Source organism: Onychostoma macrolepis, chromosome 22, assembly GCF_012432095.1.
Source record: "Onychostoma macrolepis isolate SWU-2019 chromosome 22, ASM1243209v1, whole genome shotgun sequence".
Taxonomy (NCBI): Eukaryota; Metazoa; Chordata; class Actinopteri; order Cypriniformes; family Cyprinidae; genus Onychostoma; species Onychostoma macrolepis.
Window position 1 is genome coordinate 2,564,353 of NC_081176.1, and position 19,157 is coordinate 2,583,509.

At 38.4% G+C, this 19,157-nt stretch overlaps 1 protein-coding gene across 1 annotated transcript; it reads right to left on the minus strand.

Moving 5' to 3' along the window:
- Positions 1 to 5,970: 5,970 nt before the first annotated feature.
- LOC131530109 (myosin heavy chain, fast skeletal muscle-like) lies at positions 5,971 to 18,891 on the minus strand. Its single transcript, XM_058760229.1, has 38 exons — positions 18,292 to 18,891; positions 18,032 to 18,175; positions 17,796 to 17,952; positions 16,989 to 17,016; positions 16,771 to 16,885; positions 16,554 to 16,646; positions 16,389 to 16,452; positions 16,194 to 16,292; positions 16,007 to 16,110; positions 15,755 to 15,893; positions 15,552 to 15,670; positions 14,770 to 14,919; positions 14,514 to 14,684; positions 14,132 to 14,438; positions 13,718 to 13,791; positions 13,550 to 13,637; positions 13,353 to 13,470; positions 13,114 to 13,237; positions 11,618 to 11,754; positions 11,290 to 11,545; positions 10,962 to 11,204; positions 10,703 to 10,879; positions 10,450 to 10,595; positions 10,277 to 10,367; positions 9,794 to 10,183; positions 9,580 to 9,719; positions 9,373 to 9,478; positions 9,053 to 9,249; positions 8,778 to 8,961; positions 8,529 to 8,694; positions 8,303 to 8,427; positions 7,785 to 8,093; positions 7,464 to 7,667; positions 7,241 to 7,366; positions 6,953 to 7,123; positions 6,768 to 6,872; positions 6,586 to 6,681; positions 5,971 to 6,490 (listed from the first exon to the last, which is right to left on the minus strand). The coding sequence occupies exons 1-38, from the start codon at positions 18,490 to 18,492 to the stop codon at positions 6,341 to 6,343; spliced, it is 5,814 nt and encodes a 1,937-aa protein (XP_058616212.1). The 5' UTR covers positions 18,493 to 18,891; the 3' UTR covers positions 5,971 to 6,340.
- Between the last annotated feature and the right edge of the window lie 266 nt (positions 18,892 to 19,157).

The following is a 19,157-nucleotide window of genomic DNA, read 5'->3' on the forward strand; positions in this document are numbered from 1 at the left end:
AAGCTGTTGGCCAAGGACTTCATTAGCCTTATAGACTCATTTGATCTAGTTCAACTGGTGAAAAGTCCCACTCATTCACATGGTCGTACACTTGACCTTGTGCTGTCCCATGGTTTTTCAGTGCTGTACATTGAATTAGGTGATTACAGTTTCTCAGATCATAAACTTATTTTATTTACTGTTCCTTTGTCGTCATCTGTTGTCAAATCATGTACACCTGCCTGTATAACTCATATAATATCTTCCATCACTAGTGATACTTTCTCATCAATGTTCAAGGAGTTTTCTCAATCTCTAGTCTCCTTTTTATCTGATCAAAGTGCCGAAGAGCTTATACATTGTTTTAATGATGTTTGCACAAATATTTTGGACTCTGTAGCTCCTCTGCAGCTTAAAAAATCCAAACCTAAGTCTGTACCATGGTTAAATGATGCTACACGTGCTCTTAGACAGACTTGTTTGGTCCCATAGAAGTGTGTGTGTGTGTGTGTGTGTGTGTGTGTGTGTGTGGTCTTATAAAGCACTTACCAGATGAATGTATTTAACTTTAGAGAGAGAGGATTCACATCTGTTTAAAAAAAACTCATCTAGGGATGGTTTACAAGCTAATTTTTAACTAAAGATAAATAAATATCAGTTCTCTGTTATACAAACTAATTAAACACTTACCAGTTTTTTGAACAGTGAATAAAATAAAATGCCATACATACTATTTGTGTTTAGTTTATTGATGTAACTCACAACAACAATTTACAATGAATCATACACTAATGCTTCACACTAGTTATTGTAAAGTGCATTTTCCCCCTCATTTATTGACACTAATATATAAATAAATAGTATATTGACATGCTAATATATGATTTCAAATATAGATACAAATAGACCATTTTCTGAAGTTGCAGATGAGTGGCATAGCTTACCCACCTACAATGGGCCACTGTGCTACAGCCAGAGGCTGCCATTTATATAGTGTTGTTACTGAACAGTCAGCAGAACTGTCCAGCTTGATTTAGTCATGTAATTCTACTTGGTGTATGGTAATGTAACTCTGTGCTAGTGGAAAATAGAATTCAAGTTGCCATTATTTTTTCTTTTTTGTTTTGGTTTGCTATAGCATGCACGTTTTTCTTGTTGTTTGGTTATTTGGGGTTTTTTAACCTCATCTAAAAACCATTTCTATACATAATATTGTAATGGTGAGATGTTTTCATCTTAAAGAAATAGCATACTCATAGATTTTTGGACTATGTACTTAAACATATTGTTTAGAAAGTTTTACAATCCATGCTTTATGTAGGTTGTACTGTTTTTGTTTATGTAGGTTGTCATATGTGAACTTGTTTGTTTGTAATGTTTAATTTGATATAACAGGTCTTATTTCAATGTAGTATCCATAAGATGAATATAACTTGGCACAGAGGAGTAACTTGGTTTGGATGTGGAGAAGTAATCAGCTGTCACTTGGATTGAGTTTCAGGGGTGACTCCAAGCCTAAAAAAAGCTGATGACTAATTTTTAATAAAGGTTATATATATATATATACATTTTTTTTTCGACAACTATGTTAAATATAGATTGATATTGCTAAATCACCTGATGTCATACACCATACTGACCTTTGTGTTGCCAGATAAATTCCTGTTTTTGTCTTTGGACATTTAGTGTCCATATTATTTCCTCTTCAAAGTCAAGATAAAGTCATGTTTGCATATAATGTCAACTTTTTACACATATTACTTTAAATATTTATTTTTCTTTTATTGTATGTAATATATTCAGTTCAGTCTCAGGCATGTGAGCAGAGATTGTCCTCTTGACTAATTTGACTATAATGCGATAAGAGCTTGCTCAAGTACTGAGGAGCGAAACCGTTCAGGGCTTTATAAGTAATTAACAAGATTTAAAAATTTACACAATATTTAGTAAGGAGCCAGTGCAGTGTTGACAGAACCGGGCTAATGTGATTATACTTCCTGGTTCTAGTAAGAACTCTAGCTGCTGCATTTTGGACCATCTGTAGTTTAAGCAGCGTGCAGTACAACCACCCAATAAAGCATTACAATAATCTAACCTTGAAGTCATAAATGCATGAATTAACATTTGTGACCCTGAACCACAAAAGCAGTCTTAAGTCGCTGGGGTATATTTGTAGCAATAGCCAAAAATACTTTCTATGGGTCAAAATTATACATTTTTCTTTTATGCCAAAAGTCATTGGGATATTAAGTAAAGATCATGTTCTATGAAGATATTTTGTAAATTTCTTACGTAAATATATCAAAACTTCATTTCTGATTAGTAATATGCATTGCTAAGAACTTCATTTGAACAACTTTAAAGGCGATTTTCTCAATATTTAGATTTTTTTGCGACCTCAGATTACAGATTTTCAAATAGTTGTATCTCTACCAAATTTTGTCCGATCCAAACAAACCATACATCAACGGAAAGCTTATTTATTCAGCTTTCAGGTGATGTATAAATCTCAATTTCAAAAAAATTACACTTAAGACTGGTTTTATGGTCCAGGGTCACATTTCTGCATTTGACTTTGAAAGCATAGGTCTCAATTTAGATATATTTTTTAGATGAAAACATGCAGTTTTACAAATGCTAGAAACGTGGCTGTCAAAGGAAAGATTGCAATCAAATAGCATGTTCCGATACCCTTTTTCCCTTCCCAATACCGATTCCGATACCTAGGCTCAGGGTATCGGTCGATACAGAGTACTGATCCGATACCTGGGTGTGTATCTGGTTATTCAGCTGTATGTACTACTTACTAGCCCTGTATGAATTGATATTTGAATTATTTTATGGTGTGCTTCACGATAGATAGATAGATAGATAGATAGATAGATAGATAGTCTGGCTAGTAAACAAAAAATACAATATATAATGTTTGGAAAATGGCCCATCTTTTTAAATATCTAAAAGTACACTCTTAACATCAGTCAGTCAAGCATTATAAATATATTATGATAATCAAGTATTATTTAATTATATAACTTTAGCAATTAGAATTAAAACTTGGTAACCATGTATGAATGCATATTAGTCATTTTAGCTGAACTTAGGACTGGTGGTGGTGCTTTTTTGGTCATTCAGTGTTTCTGTAAAAATGGGGGGGAAAACTCAATAATCAATATCAATAATACTGATATGATAATAATAATCATACTATAAATTCTACTAAGAACAATATAAACGCACTAAGGATTAACAAGCTACTGGATTCATGAATATTAATCACGTTGTGTGTGTTCGCTTGAACTGATTTGCTGAAATCAAAACAGGGACGATAATAGGTGAGCGCCAGCCAATGAGATTGTCGCTTGCGCATTAGCTCCGCCTACTACCGGAGAACCTGGCAGTTCTTAAAAGCTGAAGAATTCCAAAGAAACTCTGTTATTTTGACAGGAAAATACAACACAGAATATCGTTTACATACCATTTGGAATTGATGTAAAAGACTCTCTCTCTCTCTCTTTCTCTCTCTCTGTCGCTCTCTCTCTCTCTCTGCTTGTGAGAAAAGAGCAAAGCAACAGCAAGTCGTGCGCTTCACGCTAGAGCTTATGGTACGTCAAATACAAGTGCGCTGTGCATCCATTCAGATGATCTGAAAAATAGCACAGATCGCTTGACGGAGAGTGAAACTCTGAAGCGCTCGGTCAAAGTGTTCAGCGAGTGAAAATATATCTGTGCTAAACTTATACATAGCCTCCAACTCACACACTGGCTAGTACAATCTGATTATTTATTAGCCAGTGGCTAATATTAGACATCATTTAGTCGCCAAGGGTGAAGATTTAGTCGCATATGCAAGTGATTTACTGGCAATGTGCTAGCACGTTTGTACTTCTTCGCTGCTCTAAAGGTTGCTTGTGGCAACACAGCACAGCTTCCTGTGTTTGCATTCTGAGCAGCGAAGAAGAATTGATTTCCGATTTGCAGCGTTAGGCAAAGCTAGCGCACATAACTATAGGTCTTGTTTAAAAAAATGGTATCGGATCAGTACATGGGTTCAAGTACTTGCCGATACCAATGCCAGAATTTTTTGGTATTGGTGGAACAACCCTATTCCTAACTGATGACCAAGAATTTACAGAGCAGCCATCAAGTGTTAGATAGTGTTCTAAGTTATTACATGTGGAGATTTTAGGTCCGATAATTAACACCCCTGTTTTTTGAGAATTTAGCAGTAAGAAGTTACTCGCCATCCAGTTTTTTATATCGACTATGCATTCTGTTAATTTCTCAATTTGGTGTGTTTCACCGGGGCGCGGAGAAATATAGAGCTGAGTATCATCAGCATAACAGTGAAAGCTAACACCATGTTTCCTGATGATATTTCCTAAGGGTAACATGTAAAACGTGAAAAATAACGGCCCTTGTATTGAGCCTTGAGGTACTCCATACTGCACTTGTGATCGCTATGATACCTCTTCATTCACTGCTACAAACAGATAAGTACAATCTGAACCATGCTAATGCACTTTCACTAATGTCAACAAAGTTTTCTAGTCTATTCAAAAGAATGTTGTGGTCAATGGTGTCGAATGCAGCGCTAAGATCCAGTAGTACTAATAGAGAGATACAACCACGATCAAATAACAAGAGCAAGTAAAATAATAGGAAAAGGAAATAATATCTCTGGAAGATTTTTTTTTATTGAGTAATTAAAACACAGTGGTCACTGCAATCTTGCTTCATAGTGATATTATGACTCTCAGAGTTATAAACAGCATGTTCTTATATGGAGAAAACATTAAATATAGCACAGTGATTTATTCTGTTTGTATTGTGAGGTTTAGGTCCATCCAGGCCATAGTGAAGTCTTACCTGACCTATCATGATACCACCAAGATCTCTCCGTAAATACACATATTTTTCAATGCAATGTACCTTTAAAAAATGTAACGAAGAGTTAATTGTTCGTTCTAGATTTGTCTGTATTTATGTGTGTAATGTTAACATTTATTAGTTGCTGCATTTTACTATTGTTGTACATTACCTGCTATTAACTGACTTTAGGTTACAAGCCTGAGAACTGAGAACCATATCCAGCAAAGTATACCAAAAGATTTAAGGGTGATTCTAACAAAACTGTATTTTCTTCAAGCTTATTTCAAGATCAATTTAGATATTCTTTTTTTTTTTAAAAGGACACTTGGAGACTCCCAAATGACACAAATGTTTTGTTGCCAGATCTTCCTGACTTCTTGACATGCCTCAAATAATTCAGGCTGTCATGGAAACATTTGTGGGAGGGGAGGGGTCATGTGATGTGTTTAAAGACACGCTTCTTCTGCAATCACTAATACACAGCCATCCACAACACTGAGACTCGGTAAAAAATCTTGTTCTCTTTTACTTTAGTTTCTGCTCTAGCATCTTTGGAAAAAAAAGTGTTGCTGAATGAAAATATGTAAATATTTCAAATGTAAAAGTAGTTTCATATGGTTGGCAATAAAAAGCAGGACAGCACTGAATCCGTGTTTCTTTTTATTGGACACACATGAAAACCTAGCACAAGTCATATTGTATGCTTGCTTGTAGGTGAGGTGTCTTCTCTTCATTCTTCATCCTTACTCTTGAAAATGCAAAACAATAAAAAAAAATTAAAAATATTTCAACACGTTCTGTATAAAGTATATCTTTGGAGAGTACAGCTCTAAATCATCAAGCACTTAGGGTGCTTTCACACTTGGTTCAATTGCCTGATCCGAACCAGAGTTCGACTGCTCCCCCCTCCCACTGCCCTTGCTGGTTTGTGTTCATACTGTATTTTTTGGGGTCCGAACCACAGTACCTTTGCATCATCAGATAGGCAGCTGTTTACCCCTGTTACTTGGTAAGGACTACATTTTTGTACTTCAGATTTTGAAAATTTTGATTCCTTTCAAAAGTGCCAACAGAGAACAGCACATTTGTCTGTTTGTCACGACTATAATACAAAGGTTAAAAAGAACATTGGAGTCAATTTTTGCGTGTAGAAATTAGATAGAAATTTTCTTTGCTGCAGTGTGTCAGTCACGCTTTTCAGGAAAGCAAGTTAATGCATAAATACACAGTTTGACCAATTCATACATCATTAATAGTTTTTCACTTCTGTGATTTAGTTCAATTGTATTTACATCAGAAGTGAACCATATTGGAGTTTGCATTGACCATACCCCAGACCACCCATTTTAGGCAGACTGGTACGGTTTGCGGGTACGCACCTGAGAAAACATTTTTCACATTATCCAAATTAACTCAACTCTGACGTCGAACAAATGCGGGTGTACACCGAAAAGTGCTAGTGTGAAAGCCCCCTTAATGTCTAATTTTACAGCTACTGTATGTTTGTTACCTTCCCAGCCTCACGGCTCTTGGCTCTCAGCTTGTTGACCTGGGACTCTGCAATGTCAGCGCGCTCCTGAGCCTCCTCCAGCTCATGCTGCACCTTCCTGTACCTGGACAGGTGAGTGTTGGCCTGCTCCTCCTGTTAGGATGAGATATCCAACCCCTTTCAGAACATTGCACACACGGAATGGAATGTCTAAAAAACACACTTAAGACATTTGACATTAGACTTACAGCTTCTTCAGACTGGCGCTTGTAGGCCTTTACTTTCAGCTGCAGCTTGTCTACCAGATCCTGCAGTCGGTTCACATTCTTCTTGTCTTCCTCAGTCTTTGGGTGAAAGTATTGTAGATGTTCTTAAGTAAACTATGTATATTATAATGAAATGTAAATTTCTAAATGATGTGTAGTTGTACCTGGTAGGTGAGCTCCTTCACTCTCCTTTCATATTTGCGCACTCCTTTCACAGCATCTGCACCACGTCTCTGTTCAGCTTCAACTTCAGCCTCCAACTCGCGCACCTTCAGTAGAGAGTCATTGTTGTCACCTGTCAAATCTCTACCATAGTCAGTGCATCTAAGACTATATTTAGCTTATTTACCCTGGACTCCAGTTTCTGGAGCTGTTTCTTTCCACCCTTCATGGCCAAACTCTCAGCCTCATCCAGACGGTGCTGCAGGTCTTTGACAGTCAGCTCCAGGTTCTTCTTCATCCTCTCCAGGTGAGCACTGGTGTCCTGCTCCTTCTTCAGCTCCTCAGCCATCATGGCAGCCTGAAATATAAGCCAATTCAAATGAACAAGCCAATATAGACAGAAATGCCTTCCATGTGGCTAAATGGTCAAATAACTGTTTAAGTTAAAAAAGAGCAACGCAATGTAAGCGCTCACATCCGTGATGGCCTTCTTGGCCTTCTCCTCTGCATTTCTGGCCTCCTGGACTGCATCATCCACCTCACCTTGAACCTGGACCAGATCAGCCTCCAGCTTCTTCTTGGTGTTAATAAGACTTGTATTCTGTGGGATTTAAGCAGGTGTACATAGTTTAGTGTACATTGAACTAAAACTCTGTTATCATGTAACCTGAATTTGCTCCAAGTATATTTTTCTGTACTTGTGAGTGCAGCAGTCCCACACGCTCGCTGGCATCCACCAGCTCCTGCTCTGCCACTTTGCGGCCTCTCTCTGTTTGCTCCAGTGCAGCTCTCAGCTCCTCAATCTCTGCTTGCATCAGGTTATTCCTGCGCTCCACCATGGCCACCTGCTCCTTCATGTCCTCCTGTCCTCTGACAGCTTCATCAAGGTGCAGTTGGGCATCCTGTGGCAATGTTCTTTCTTTGTTAGTTGCATGTCATGATTTGTTTAATTCATGTATCATATTCATATTATCAAACATTTAATATGTGTTGCAATTCCTCATTCCATAGAAAGATACCTTGAGTTGGCCTTGGACGTTCCTGAGCTGTTTCTGGGCCTCAGCAGCCTGGCGGTTGGCATGACTTAGCTGGATCTCCATCTCATTCAGATCTCCCTCCATCTTCTTTTTGACTCTCAGGGCATCATTTCTGCTCCTGATCTCAGAGTCCAGTGTGCTCTGCATAGAATCAATCACTCTTTGGCTGTTCCTCTTGATCTGTTCTATCTCCTCGTCCTTCTCAGAAAGCTTCCTGTCAATCTCACTCTTCACTTGGTTCAGCTCCAGTTGCACACGGAGAATCTTGGACTCTTCATGCTCCAGGGTGCCCTGTAAGGGAAAAGGGCAAATATTTCTATCATACATAATTGTCAAAATATGCTATAGCCTCTGTAATTCATGGCAGCACATTTATGAGTGATTTAGAAGGAAATATTTAGCAGAATTTTATCATTTAAGGTTTTGAATCACTCCATATTCGGTGTTTTAAATTATTCAAAAAACAGTGTCATGTTAATATAGTAGTAAAGGAATGACACCTCGGCCTCTTCAAGTGCAGTCTGGATCTCTGATTTCTCAGACTCCACTGTCTTCTTGGCTTTCTCTAACTCATGAATGCTTTTTCCAGTCTCTCCAAGCTGCTCAGTAAGGTCAGAAATCTCCTCTAAATGGTTTAAAAAGCAGAATTGTAATCAGAATTAAAAACGTACTGTTATAATGCTTTTCTTTTTTTAATAATTGTTTTACAAAAAAGGTGGCATTTACGTTGTAGATTCTTGTTCTCTCTCTTCAGGGTCTCAAGGTTGTCAAGAGCTTCTTCATAGGAGTTCTTCATTTTGAAAAGCTCAGTGCTGAGTGAACGAGCCTCTTTCTGAGCACCTTCTAGTTCAGCCTGGCCTTCCTCATACTTCTGTTTCCACTCTGCTAGGACCTGAAGAAAAAGGATAGTCATTGTTAAATAGCCAAGTCCATGGCTCATGGTTTAGATTTAAAGACTATCCACATCTTTCTCACCTTGTCAAAGTTTGTCTGCTTCTTGTCAAGGTTGGCAGCCAATGCATTTGCCCTCTCCACATCAATCATGAGGTCCTCTACTTCACCCTGCAGTCTCTGTTTGGTCTTTTCCAGTGAGGCACACTTGGAGTTCACTGCCTCAATAGATTCTTCAGCATCCTGCAGACGCTGGGCAAGCTTTTTCCTGAAGAAAATGGAATGAAATAATGCAATCTTACTAATATTTGTGATATTAAATGTAGGGTACTGAAAACTCTTTTCTTTGCTGTATTTACTTGGATTCCTCAAGCTCCTCAGTGCGTTGGATGGCATCAGTCTCATATTTGGTTCTCCACTGAGCCACCTCACTGTTGGCCTTAGACATTCCACGCTGGAGTTCAGCTTTGGCCTCCTGCTCCTCCTCATACTGCTCTCTGAGCAAATCACAGTCATGGCGGGCAGACTGAACCGCATGGGCCAGAGCTTTCTTGGCCTGTAAGGCAGCATATTTTGAGTTTTCCAATAATCTTTATAAATATTTAGAACTATTTAGAATTATTTAAAATGAACAATATCTAATTTTTAAAATTAACTGATTAATTTTGTATAACTCTACCTTGACTTCTTCCTCAATATGTCTTTTGAGTTCCTCAATTTGCTGTGTATAAGCCTGTTTTCCTCTGGTTAGCTGTGAAACAAGTGCTTCTTTCTCTTCCAGTTGAGGCTAAATTCACCTTGGAATCACGTTAGAAATATTACTATGAAATATAATAACAGAAACTTTTGAATAAATTTTTAAAGGTTTTTACATGTGTACCTTATTTGCCATGCCTTACCATTTTCAGTCTGAAGTCTTGCACGTTGTGCATTCATGTCATTCAGCTGACGAACATTTTCATCACTCTTGGTCTTGATTTCACTCAACTGGTCTTCCAGGGTACGGCACATCTTCTCTAAATTAGCCTTAAAAGGTACAGGGTTATAAATAAATGTTTGTAAAAACACTTTTATATTTAATGATTCTCTGTTGACATTACCTTTGCTTTAGCCACAGCCTCCATGTTGCTTGTCAAGTCATCAATCTCCATCTTGTATTCACTCTTCTCCTTCTCCAGCTTCTGCTTGACCCGCTGGAGGTTGTCGATCTGTTCTCCGAGTTCAGCCACACTGTCTGCCTGCTTCTTTCTGAGAGCTGCAGCTGTAGCTTCATGCTGCAAGGTAGACTCTTCCAGATCACGGCGCAACTTCTGGAATTCGGCTTCACGCTTCTTGTTCATCTCAATCTGGGCAGCAGTGGCACCACCAGCTTCCTCAAGCCTCTCGCTGATCTCCTCAAGTTCCCTGGAGAGATCAGCTCTCTGCTTCTCCACTTTAGCACGAGCAGCTCGCTCTGCCTCAATTTCCTCTTCTAGTTCCTCTATACGGGCCTAATTGAGGGAAAAACTTTTAGTGATATTTGTGTTGTGTATTAGCCCAGCAACTTCACAGTTTCACATAGATAAGATTATGGTAAACATTACCTGAAGTTCTTTGATCTTCTTCTGAAGCTGTGCTCCCAAAGACTGTTCATCCTCAATCTTGCTGAGAAGCTGACTTATCTCAAAGTCCTTCCTGTTTTGAAAGTAGTGTTTTGTAAAATATGGAAAATGCTTTTTGTCAAATGTGTAATTGGTGAAAGATTGAATACACTCACTTTTTGATCTTTTCATCTGATTGCTGTTTGTCATTCTCCAGGTCCATTATGGACTCCTGGGCCAGTTTCAGATCACCCTCAAGCTTCCTCTTGGCTCTCTCAAGGTCCATACGAAGTTTCTTCTCTTGCTCCAGTGAGCTCTCAAGCTGTTTTTACAGAAACCAGAGCATTTAAATCTGGTATATAGCAACAATATTAATTTCTCATTGATTCCCATTGATTGATGGTCTTATTCTCATGCCAAACATCTTACATCGTCCACTTGCTGCTCAAGCTTTGTCTTAGCTTTAGTCAGAGTGTTGACTTTGTCCTCCTCTGCCTGAAGGTCATCAAGAGTCTGCTGGTGTGCCTCTTGGAGGGCTTTCTTCTCTTTGGTCAGCTTGGCAATGCTCTCATCCTGAGAGGCCATCTCCTCTGTCAGGTTTTTCACCTAAATCGAAAAATTGATTATTGGTTTCATTCTCAAGAGCCTGAACTGTGAGCAGTGTGGAAAAGAAGTGGACAATTTTGACCTTATTTTCTGTCGCATGTTTCTCCTTTTCCACTTTTGCCAAGGTGAGCTCCAGGTCATCGATGTCTTTCTTCAACTCGGAGCATTCGTCCTCCAGTTTCCTCTTCTTGGCAGTCAGTTCAGCATTGATTTCCTCCTCATCCTCCAGTCTCTCGTTTGTCTCTTTGAGTTTGGCCTCGAGCTGGATCTTGCTTTTGATGAGACCTTCACATCTCTCCTCAGCATCAGAGAGGTTTTCAGATTCCTGTTCATTGAAATGGATGTGGTAAATGACCTATGCTCATAGCTGTAGGATCCATGTTAGGATCAGTAAGAGCTGAAATACTCACAGCTGTTACTTGCAGTTGAAGGTCGTTTTTCTCTTGAAGAAGTGACACCATTTTCTCCTCAAGCTCTTTCTTTTTAGCTAATGCCTTTGCCAGATCCTCCTTCATTTTCTCATAATTCTCCTTCATAGCTGCCATTTCTTTCTCAGTCTCTGCACTCTTCAGAAGAGGCTTGATCTTAAAGTAGAGCTTCATCCATGGCCAGTGTTTGACATTCATGAATGAGCGGATGTTGTATTGGATGGAATAAATTGCTTCTCTGTGTAAAATGTAATCAGCAAATCAGTCATTATCACTTTGTGTTCCAAACAGTTTTTTTGTAAGTTCATACCTTCTCTCCATCATTTTGACAAATTCTTTCCTCATGACGTATCCACGGCATAAAGCCTGAGTCATGGTAACCAGCGTTGCTAGTTTGTCATCTCTCATCTCCTCAAGAGTACCCAGCAAACCAGCTTTAAAGAACACCTATAAGAACATTTAGAAGATATCAGTGGTAGGGTATTGAAGAAGGCAAGTAGTCCACTTCAACGTCGATGTGGCCTGGGGTACACGATATGTCCTCTTTTAATTAGTGAGTTTTATTTTTCTTTCAATTCCAGTGAAAAGAAATCTAAATTTTATACCATGCAATGACATCCTAGATAATTCAATATTGTCAAGTTAGCTTAAAGTGCCTCTATTATGGATTTTTGAAAATTACCTGTCATGCAGTGTGTAACAGAGCTCTAAGTGAATGAAAACATCCTGCAAAGTTTTAAATATGAAAGTGAGCTATGTATAAAGTTATTGTCTCTTAAAAGAAAGAGTCGACTCTGAATCATTGAAACGAGTCATTTTTCAAACAAATCACAAGCCATTTCATGTTGACGTCAACAAGAAACATTAGCATATTGCCCACCCACTTGTTGCGGGCACAGACCTGGGAAAATGCATTGGTCTGAATGAAAATGCAAATTCGTTTTTTGCCACTTGGTGCCGCTTTTGGAGTGTTAAAAATAGCTGTTTCCCCGGTAACGCTGTACACAAAGCAGCACTGCACTCACAAATGCTGCTTTAAATTAAATCGACCAATAACCGCGGATTAGCATCATGCAAAGGAGGGGTTTGAAAAAATTAATCGTTGAGCAAATCGTTTGGGAGTCGTTGAGCAAATAAGGTAAAAAGAAATGCGTATTATAAGAAAATGAAAATGTTTTTTAACCTTGCATGCATGTCAACCTGTTGTTGGGGACTCCCAAAATCAAAATATGAACCTTTCATGACCCATAATAGGGTTTAAACAGTTTTGGGAGGATCATATTCTTTCTTCAGCATGAACATATTCACTGTGAAATAATTTTACTGGCACACAACCTGAACCTCTGTTTAACACTTTTGGGATGAATTGAACCTTTTTGGACCTTTGCTACACCAATGCATAACCTCACTTATGTTTGAATGGCAGCAAATTCTTGTATTCATATTCAAACTCTCGTGCAAGGCCTCCCTTTATCAAGAGTTGCATAGAATTGTTTAAAGTCCCATTGTGTGGTGTAGTTTAGAGATCAGTTTTCCTCTGAAATTCTGGAAATAACTGAGCCCATAAAAGTTATTCTAGACCCAAAAATGAAAAGTTTGTAATTTATTCATGCTATTCATTTTGGACCCTACTTTCTTTGATTAGAGGAAAAACAACTAAAACATTCTTACAAAAAAGCAACAAGTTTGGAATGGTGTGACAGCAGTAGTATGACAGAGATTGTATTTTTTGGTTAACTGTTCCTCTAATTAGAAGAGGGTACCCACATATTTTTGGCCATATGGTGTATTTACTGAGTAGCTCACCTTGGTGTGTCCAAACTTGTATTGGGTGTGGTCAACATCAATAGAGCCCAAGAGTTTCTCTGAAGCCTTTTTGTTGTCAATGAATTGTCCCTCAGGGATGACGCTAGCATTTAATACTTTGTACCTAGAGGACATTAAGGTAAGATTTGTTTTGGTGAAGCCATATTTTGAAATATGGTTAAGATTAGGTGGTGTATTATCTTTAATTAATAGGTTGGAAAAAGGTGTAGTGTCTTTACCTCTGCTTGAAGTCACCATAGAGGATTCTGCTGGGAAAACCCTTCCTGCAGATTCTGATACCCTCCAGCACACCATTACACCTGAGCTGGTGGATAACCAGGAAGTTCTCCATCAGACCTGAAATGCAAATGTTCTTAATGTTTCAGAAGTATTTTCAAAACTGTGATGCATTTGTGTCTTTGGGGATCAAGTTTACCTGGAGTCTTGGACTCATTAGGAATCAAGCAGCGCACAAAGTGAGGGTGAGTGCTCCTCAGATTAGTCATCAGCTTACCCAAGTTCTCCTGTGGAAATGTTTGTCATTAGTCTAGTTTTTCATATTGGAGAGGTTAAAAACCTTCATTAAAAGAGAGAATCTATTTACCCTAAAAAGTGCAGACACAGTCTGGAAAGAACCACCCTTCTTCTTGCCTCCTTTCTTTCCACCGCCGCCCTCGGCTGTTTTATGCCAATGAAAGATGTTATGCCTGAACAAACTCCTAATTTGCTGGTTATTAGTAGTAAGGTAGTTGTTAAGTTTAGTTATGGGGTTGGATTAAGGGATCTAAAACATGGTCGTGCTGAATAAGGTATTAAATATGTGCTTCACGAGTACTGATAAATAGTCAATATGCTAGTAATATGCATGCTAATAAGCAACTTAGTTAATAGTGAGAATTGGTCCTTAAAATAAAGTCTTAACCTTTGTATTTTCTCTGTTTTAAAATAAGTATTCTCTTAGATTTAATTGCAATTAAAACGTAAAATTTAAGAATTCAGGAAATGCAGATATTCGTACCTTCAGCAGCTCCATGAGCGGCATACAGGAAGGCCAGCACTTTGACCGATGACTTTTGGTAGAGTTGCACAACAGAGTCATTCAGTGGATCCTTGTTCTTGTCCAACCAGCCAGCAATGTTGTAGTCCACAGTGCCGGCGTAGTGCACCAGAGAGAAGTGGGCCTCTGCCTTACCTTTGGCAGGCTTGGGCTTCTGGAAAGCTCCACATTTGCCCAGATGCTGATCATGCAACTTGTTTTTGAAGCTTGTGTCTGTTGCCTTTGGGAACATGCACTCTTCTTCAAGGATGGAGAAGATGCCCATTGGCTGTTGAAGAAATGTTCACACTCAAGTACAGGCACCATGAGAATAGTAAATTTAATTTACTGAATATCCTCTTACCTTCTCAATAAGCTCAATGCAGGCAGCCAAGTCCATACCAAAGTCAATGAACTCCCATTCAATACCTTCTTTCTTGTACTCCTCTTGCTCCAGAACAAACATGTGGTGGTTGAAGAACTGTTGCAGTTTCTCATTTGTGAAGTTGATGCAAAGCTGCTCCAAGCTGTTGAACTGATAATTTAATAGAGGCAAGTTCATACTGCTGATTGCCATTTATATCTTAATTCTTACAGAGACATTAATGACTGATGCTCACATCAAAGATCTCAAATCCAGCGATGTCCAGCACACCAATGAAGAACTGTCTAGACTGCTTGGTGTCCAACATCTCATTGATACGGACGACCATCCACAAGAACATTTTCTCATAGACAGACTTGCAGAGAGCCGAGACTGCGTTATTCACCTGAGAAATTTAAAGGTCAGTAAAATTGATATTAGACTACAGCTCTGGATGTCCGCGGAGATCAGGACAACTAGATGATCCCCAGTGAAGGCCTCGTCTCCTAGACAGTCATCGGGACAAGACCTCAGGAACCAGAAGAGTCCTCTGCACAGTCTAATTTTGCTGCAGCATAGAATTAAACTGCTGGTTCATCTGGCCAGAGGAGAACTGGCCCCCCAACTAAGCCTGGTTTCTCCCAACTTTTTTTTTTCCATTTATGTCACTGATGGAATTTTGGTTCCTTGCTGCTGTTGCCTCTGGCTTGCTTAGTTGGGGACACTTAATTTCCAGCGATATCGTCGACTTGATTGCACAGATACTATTTAAACTGAACTGAGCTGAATGATGACATCACTGAATTCAATAATGAACAGCCTTTAACTGAAATTTGAGTGTTTACTATTGTCCTCTTGCATTATTGACAAACTATTTCCTATTTAATACTGTAAAGCTGCTTTGACACAATCTGTATTGTTAAAAGTGCTATATAAATAAAGGTGACTTGACTTTTTTTTCAAGAATAAATGTGTTTTCTGAATGTCTGTGGGACATTTCTAACATCATTCATCTATTGAGAAGGTAAGTGTGATCACCTGTGGTACTGTCTGGCCTTTGGTCACCATCTCATTCCCGACCTTCACTCTGGGGTAGCAGAGAGCTTTCAGCATGTCAGCAGAATTAAGGCCCATGAGGTAGGCGATTTTATCAGCCACTGAGGAAGAACAGTTTTTATGCATTACTTTCACTAATGAAATTAATGTTTATATGCTAAGTTGCACTACTAATTAATTTTTACCCTCAGTGCCATCAGGTTCGGCCTGCTCCTCTCTCTGCTTCTGTTTGAACTTCATGCTCCCATGATGCATCACAGCACCTGTCAGCTTGTAGATGCTTATTTTCTCATCAGCACTGAAGCCCAGAATATCAATGGCAGTCTGTTTTTACACCAAGTTAATCATATTAGTTATTAGATAGTTTTCCTTTATATTGTATGTATAATTGAAAAATACTGCTTCTACTAATAATAAAAACTGAGTTGCCCACATACATCTGTGGCAATGAACTCCTCCACATCATTGATACTCTTGACAGTGATTTCACCCTGGCTGATCATTGGATAGTCATAAGGGTTGGTGGTGATGAGCAGGGCCTCTGTAAAGAGTTGATGTGCAGCATGTTAACGGTGCTCTCAAACAAGGAAATAACTGAAGCACACAATCCTGTAGATTTCTCACCGAGCAGCTCTGGCTTGTGTCCAGTCATGAGCTGGTAGAAGATGTGGTAACTCCTCTCAGCCGACAGCTGGAATGTCACTCTCGATTTTTCCAGCAGATCTGTAAAAGTGGTGAAAAAAGACATTGAGTTCAACTGATTAATCCACTTGTCAGTCTCCAAATAAAAATATTAGACTTAAAACAGTGTTGACTCACATGTTTCAATATCAGCTGAGGCCAGTTTTCCAGTGGTCCCAAAGTGAATCCTGATAAATTTACCCTACAGAGATTGAAATCATTTACAAAATCTCAACTGTCTAGCAGTTTTGAAAGTGTGACTGATGTTGTACAATGTTATAATGATTCATAAGTGCAACTTACAAAACGAGAGGAGTTGTCGTTTCTCACAGTCTTGGCATTACCATAAGCTTCCAGCAGAGGATTGGCTGCCACGATTTGGTCCTCCAGTGATCCCTAGATGTAATTGTATTTAACAATTAATGTAATTGCAAGTGACAGTGGATAGTTACGAGGTGAAGTTGAGGTGATCGTTATGAGCTGTAATCAATAACACCGTCTAGAATAGGTATTTACAAACCTGCATTTTCCCAGCGACCGGCTCTGCCTTCTTTTGTCCAGACATCGCACCAACAGTTGCAAAGTACTGAATGACACGTTTTGTGTTCACAGTCTTTCCTGCACCAGATTCTCCACTGGAGATTGATACAAGATCATCATTTAGTCGTGAATCTTCGAAGAAGTTATGTATATAATGGAAAAGCTTTAGGTTATTCCATCAGAACAATATTTACTCACGTAATCAGGACAGACTGGTTCTCACGATCTGAAAATAAAGCATATATATATATATATATGTATGTATATGTTAACCCTAACAGCTTGTTTATATCTATTCAAATATAGAAGTCAGAAAGGGACTTTATTGCCAAGTATTTTTACACACACAAGGAATTTGACTTGGTGACAGGAGCTTCCAGTGCAGAAGAAAGTACAGAGATAGTGAAAACAAACATGATAGTGCAGACATGCATATGAATTACACAGTAGAGATAAAATGTAACACTAATATAAGAAAACCATAAAATTAAATAATGCACTACATACAGAAGTAGAAATATAGAGAAAAAAAACATATAATTGTTTAAATGAGTGTACAGATATTTTATATACAAGTTTACAGTTTATGTAGTTTACAAATATAAAATTGTCAGATGTATAAATATGTCAGTTATAATGGCCAATGTATAGTTATGAAAGTTTTAATTGTTCAGGCTGAATATAGCCTGAAAAAACTGTTCTTGTGCCTAGCTCCTATATAGCTCACATAGAGGAGATTTTGGTAACATATTTTTATGCTGTAATACAAAGTAGTGTTTTGATCTGAATCGTTAAATAAATGTACTAAAGAAATGTCATCTTGGAACTTTTTGCATTCATTTGAAAACCTCAGGTACAGTTTTCTATATAGTTGGTAAGTAAAGATAAAAATAACCCTTAAGGGATGATTATTATTAAATTCTTTATAATTTAAAGTGTTTTTCCCCATTGTGTCAAAGTTTGTCTTGACTCTCATTTATTGACACACTTCCAGAATCCACTTACCAGTGAGCATGAACTGGTAGGCGTTGTCAGAGATGGAGAAGATGTGAGGTGGGGCTTCAATCCTCTTTTTGCCTCTGTATCCAGCCACAACAACTGCGTCGTACACTGGGAGCCACTTGTAGGGATTGACAGTGACGCAGAACAAGCCAGAGTAGGTCTGAAACAGAGATAGATAGTGCAGTTTTACAATGCTGCCGTCCCATTTTAGGAATAAAACATAATTTACTTAGACTTACATAGATCATCCATGCTGCATAACGCTCTTTGAGGTTATACAGCACAGCAGGCTCATTGAGGTGGGTCATCATGGCCATGTCCTCAATTTTGTCAAACTTGGGAGGGTTCATGGGGTGGATATCATCTTCTTTTACTGTGACAGTCTAATGAACATTAATTAGTAATCAAGAAGGATGAGACTTTTTGTACACATATTTGTACAATATTTTACTGGAGAATCAAGTAATATGTGAAATCGTTTTTCATCCATGATACTTACTTTGCCACTGTGAGTTTTGACAGTAGCTTTGCCACCCTCTCTGCTGACAAGAGTACCCTTCAGATACATCTCGTCTGCATCTGCCACAAAGAACGCTGTTTTGGCATCAAAGGGGGTGTTCTGAGCCTCGATTCTCTCTCTTTCTGGCTTCCGGAGGTAAATGGCTGCCGGGCCGAAACACTCCATTTCACCATCTCCCATGATTGCTGTTTACTGTGAAAACATGTTAAGAGGTACTAATTTTTCTTCAGTTCTGAAAATAATGTGTTCCAGTATAAATTATTATTTTGCATTAACATAGTACTTTGACGTGGTGCTTTGCATAATTAATGATGTAGCATATCATTACATGTGTATCCAAGCTGTTCACCTTTTTGTTTTCAAGGCCAGAAAGGTTTCTGCTAGGTTCTGTTAAATACATGGACATAGAGTATTTAGCAGATATTCTTTTCTGTTAATATATAATCTCATGTATGCCCAGTTAATTTTAACAATAGCAACCATCCCTGTTAATGTCAACCAAAAGTAATTTTAATTAAATGAATAATTTTGGCACTGCAGAATCTTGACTCACCTTCCTAGTGGTTGGCAGTCCTTGAGGTCTAAGATGCCTCCTTTTTATAAAGACTCAAGACGTTGTCCCAGCAGCACAGCATGTATTTGGTTATAATGGGGTGGGTTTTACTGTCTATATATGATTGTGTTAAACACTGTTATTTTTATCCTAGGATACAGTTACACACCCTATAGGCTGATTGATGAGAGAAATCAATGTAATGTCTTTGCATTTAAATCATTTTACTTGCTCCTTCAAGCACTTGGTCTAAAAAAGTGTAAAATCATAAATTCTCTCTTTTGTGAAGGTC

What these genes read in the sequence shown, in the direction of transcription:
- LOC131530109 (XM_058760229.1), bottom strand. Translation starts at nt 18,492, where the DNA reads ATGGGAGATGGTGAAATGGAGTGTTTCGGCCCGGCAGCCATTTACCTC. An exon ending in CGCTCATGGAGCTGCTGAAG is followed by an intron (nt 13,792 to 14,131) that starts GTACGAATATCT and finishes GGCATAAAACAG; the next exon opens with CCGAGGGCGGCGGTGGAAAG. An exon ending in ACAAGTTTGGACACACCAAG is followed by an intron (nt 11,755 to 13,113) that starts GTGAGCTACTCA and finishes ATGTTCTTATAG; the next exon opens with GTGTTCTTTAAAGCTGGTTT.